The 4,625-nt window shown below is 37.9% G+C and overlaps 1 protein-coding gene across 3 annotated transcripts in view; it reads left to right on the forward strand.

The window, feature by feature from the left end:
* The window catches only part of wwc3 (WWC family member 3), a 100,800-nt gene that overhangs the window by 40,562 nt on the left and 55,613 nt on the right, over positions 1-4,625 (forward strand). For all 3 annotated transcript variants that reach the window (XM_014001011.1, XM_014001022.1, XM_014001017.1), the window contains exons 2-3: positions 4,013-4,122; positions 4,272-4,472. In XM_014001011.1, the coding sequence (XP_013856465.1) occupies positions 4,013-4,122; positions 4,272-4,472 (311 nt within the window). The remainder of the gene's footprint in view (positions 1-4,012; positions 4,123-4,271; positions 4,473-4,625) is intronic.

Here is a 4,625-nt window from a genome sequence, read left to right on the forward strand (position 1 = left end):
AACTGAGGAGCTTTGATGTATTTATTAAAAAATTATAGCACAAGAAGTTCTCTGCATAGAAAAACAATTTGTTTTACTGTTTTTTTTTTATTACCAAACTGACACAGTTTATCCACTATAATTGTTTTGTAATGTAAAGGCATTGAAACACCTGGTTAAGATATTTAATATTAACTACAAGCACCTGAAGCTGACCTGGTGGTGGTATTTGATACCACCAGGTGACTTTAAATTATTTGTAGTTTCCCAAAGATGTTTGAAATTCAGAATAAATTGGAATTTCTTGACATGCCCCGCCCCCAATTCATCATGTAGGAGTTGGTGCCACTCCTGAGTACTGTTAGTGGAACATTATGTAGACGCTTTCTGCCCACTCTCAGAACAGCCTGAATGAGTTATAACMCTTCAGTCTCATTTGAATCATCAGCATGTGTCCGAGTGCTGAAAATAGTTTATTTCCAGAAAGCAGAAGTCTGATCCCTCTCAGTGAGGAGAGCTCACGAGGAGTCCAACTCTYCTCAGGATGTGCAGACCTCACCAGGTTCAGGCCTCCTGCACTGTGATCTTCCTGTAGTGGTCCTCCTTTTGTCTGCTCTGTTGGTGATCAGTGACTGGTWGTTCTGTTGAACTCTGTTACAGGGTCTGCTCGTAGAATCAATAAATCGGCGTTCTCACACAAAGAGCAGTTTTTTGTCTCTAATCACATCTAGATAAAATTTGATTGGTTATTGGATAAGTTATGGTTTTGTATATTTTCCTCAATACATTATAACTACATAAATTATAGGGGTGCAACGATGCAGAAAATTCATGATTTCGATTGGGTCGATACTTTAGCGTCACGATTCCATATTTTTCAGTTCAAAAAATGGAAATGCCCATGCCTTATTAACTTGTGATTTTTTAAAATTAATTCTGAACATTTGTTTAACCTCAAAAGTAGTTTTTAAATTAAATGTTGCTGAAACAGCAAGTTTCTCAGTGGATCTGTACTCGACAATGCAGCCTAGGTGGAGTAGTCGAACACAGATCCGCTGAGCCTTCAACACTGTGTTGTGAAAGACAAACAAATTTACTTTTCAGAAGAAAAGTTAATAAAGTAAATGGTTAAAAATCTGTATTGTTCCATACATAGTGTGTGTTGAACCTAAAGCGCTGGATTGAATGGTTCGATACAGAATCATGGAATGTTGCACCTCTAATAAATTAAACCCAGTTTGAACTAGCTAATTAATTTAGAGACTGTTAAAGGCTATTACTACTGTGTGTAAAATCACCTGCAGAACTGATGTGGCTGAGAGGACCACTTTAAACCAGAATTAGGTTATTTATTAATAAATGTAATGACTGAACTGCAGAAAAAGCTGAAGTTAATAAACTTGTTTTCATAATTTAATTAATAGAACTAGAAGCACTCAGAGAGTGCAAACCTCCGCCAAGACCAATTTCCCCCATCCTGTAATGGAGTTATTGTGCAAAAGCAGAGATGGAAACACATTTGTCGAATAAGTTCTGACGTAGTGAACATTTAAGCAGCAGTATGCACGGGATTTCTTCCCTGTGGAGTCCAATGTGATAATAAAAAGTCAGACTCATCACCCGACATTATTCATTGTCAAACTGGTCTCAGATTAAGCTCCAAAGTCAGGGCTATTCAACTAAACTGCTCTGGGAGCCACAGTTACTGCAGGTCAACAGCTCAGGGGCCGAACATCCAGCAATTAAATTTATTATGTAAATAAACCAAGTCTTACAAAGATCTGTTACCTTAATAGTTTATTTTGCTGCATTTAATCATGATTAGAACATACAGAACCCTATAAAAGTAGTGATAAATAAACAATATCAAAAACAAAAAGAACACATTTTACCCGCTATTTGACACAACTATTATTTTGATATCTGTGACTTGCCAAATTTTTAACCCAATTTTATTTTCACTTTGGTAGTTTTATGTTCAACTGCTTGTCATTTTAACTGTCTTTAGTGTGCACAGAAATGGKTTTTACCAGCTTGTAGCCAAGATTCTGACGGTTCTGTAGATACCAAACATGTCTATGTCTAACTAAAAGAACTTGATTAAAGTAGAAAACTGGGGGTTTGAGCTTAAGAGATGAATGAACCAATTGGCGGGCCAGTTGAATAGCTCTGTCCTAAGTTTTCATCAGTCACATTCCACTGAATAAAACRTCTTTTTTATCCCTTTTTTATGAGTTTGTAATTGTTTGTCTCCCTTTATGAAGTGCTTCCTGGTACAGTTGGCTCATGAAGGTTTTTTTTTCTGAAGCGAAGCAAACTACAGTGTCTAAGCGCTTTCAGCAATTAAAACATTATCTCCTCCCCCTTGGCGCACACACTCACACACTGTCTGGTCTAAAAACTAACCTGCTAGCTTCCAAAATGCCAAAATGAATCTGTTCTCCTCCTGTGTCCAAACTTTGAACAGTGAAAGCTGTCACTGTTTTATACTGAAGCCCTGTCAGTGCATCACAGCTTTCGGGCTCAGAGTTAAAAGAAATAAAAAAACTTCCTGTATCCGCATCGTGATCCGGAACCTCAACAAAATTTAAAGGTGTGTCACTTTGGCTAATCCTCACATGTGGTAAAAATGCCATGACAATCCGTCCACAGGTTCTTGAGTAATTTTGTCCACAGACAGAACGACAGACAGCCGAACAGACATACGTGACCGAAAACATTACCTCCTTGGCAAAGGTAACTAGAGCTGTTGTTTTTTGAGGATCACTATGACTTAAAAGTATAGTTTTTTTTAAATAAAGTAACCGCATTTAACAAAATACTTGTACTTTTTTGTAATTTCTGATTAAATATTTGCTTCATCAATTCATTCCTGTGGCAGTGCGAYGGCTGTGGTTCGGTTCATTTTTAAATGTTTAATATTTAAAATGGATGAAATATTAAGTGAAGCTTTAACACTGCAGATCAGCTTCATGCAGAAAAACTAGACTTTTACCTGTAAAGGAAGAGGTTCAGTTAAAACAGAGTGCTGTTACATTTTTTGACATCCACCCTACTTCTTTACCCAGTTCTGTGTGCGGGGTCATGAGAGGCTGCTACCGTCTCCAGTGGTCTTTGGGTGAGATGGGGGGACTCCCTGGTATTGACAGTTCATCATGGGGCCTCATGGATACAAACGAGACAGATTCTCGCTCATATTAGTAAAAACTGACATGCATGTTTTTGGTCAGAGGAAACAGAGGTAGACACTAGCTGGGTTTTAAACCTGCAACCTTCTTTCTGTGAGGTCACAGCTTTAACTACAGCTCGCTAACTTTGTTTTCCGAGTTCATACCTTTCTTATATAAAGATTTGCTCCATTTAAAACAAACTCTGCAGGTTTATTCATTTGTTTTATTCCAACTGTGCACTAATTTACCAGCCTTCATGCTGCAGATGCAGCGTCTCCAGAAAGTTGTATTTACTCCAAGTATATTTTTTTATCAGAACTGCAAACAGTGGTTGATCTTTGCATTTTAAAGATGCACAATTGTAATCTTAAATGGTAACAAAGTAACAATAATAAATACTATATTTGTCTGCCTCAGTATATGAATATCCATCAGTTTTCCCTCCAGTTGTGTTTTAATGGCTCTTTTTTTTATCCAGCATAACATTTTCTTTGATGTGAAATAAAAATGTTTAAATTGACTTAAATTTTTGATTTGTGTTTAAATATAATTAACAACTACATTTGTAGTCTTAACATGTGCATTAATATTTTTTTTCCTTCAAATTTTGTATTTTTCCATTAATAGTGAGAGAAATGTCAAAGTATTTTCCACAGTTAAACACAAGTTTAAAATGTAAAGGCAATGACATTTGATTTAATGTTTGTTTGTTTTTTCTGTGCTGTTGTGTAAATTACCTGGAAGTCAGAAATCTTATTTTAAATTAATCCATCAGTAATGACACCCGTTGTTGCAGTATAACACAAAGTACAGATGTGTAAACTCTGGTCTGGCCTGTATTAAAATGTTTCTGTTTGTTCCAGAATCACCAAACCACTGACTTTTGCCGACTGTGTTGGAGATGAACTGCCTCTGGGTTGGGAGGAGGTCTACGACCAGCAAGTGGGAGTTTACTACATCGACCACATCAACAGTGAGTTMATCTCAGGCCTCGGATTTTCACACCACAGAAATTAGACCATACTGAGTACAGACTTTAAAAATATCAGATTTTACTCTTAGGTTGGTGTTGATATGGTATGGTTTGCTCAAAAGGCACTCCTGATTGGTTCTTTTGTTCAGAGACCACCCAGATTGAGAACCCGCGGACTCAGTGGCGGCAGGAGCAGGAGCGCATGTTGAAGGAGTACCTTGTGGTGGCCCAGGAGGCCCTCAACGCCAAGAAGGAAATGTACCTGGTCAAGCAGCAGCGACTGGAGCTGGCTCAGCAGGAGATGTTGCACTTCCATGAGCTTTCTGAGGACAACCACTCTATCACCAGCAGTAAGACACACACACACACACACACACACACACACACACACACACGTTTGTTTCTTGACCACGTGGGGACCTTCCAATGACTTCCATTCATGTCTTTTAGACTTTATATCCTAACCCTGACCATATACTCTAAAATTAACCTCACAGGTACCT

The sequence above is a fragment of the Austrofundulus limnaeus genome, unplaced genomic scaffold, assembly GCF_001266775.1.
Source record: "Austrofundulus limnaeus strain Quisiro unplaced genomic scaffold, Austrofundulus_limnaeus-1.0 Scaffold8, whole genome shotgun sequence".
NCBI classification, from domain to species: domain Eukaryota; kingdom Metazoa; phylum Chordata; class Actinopteri; order Cyprinodontiformes; family Rivulidae; genus Austrofundulus; species Austrofundulus limnaeus.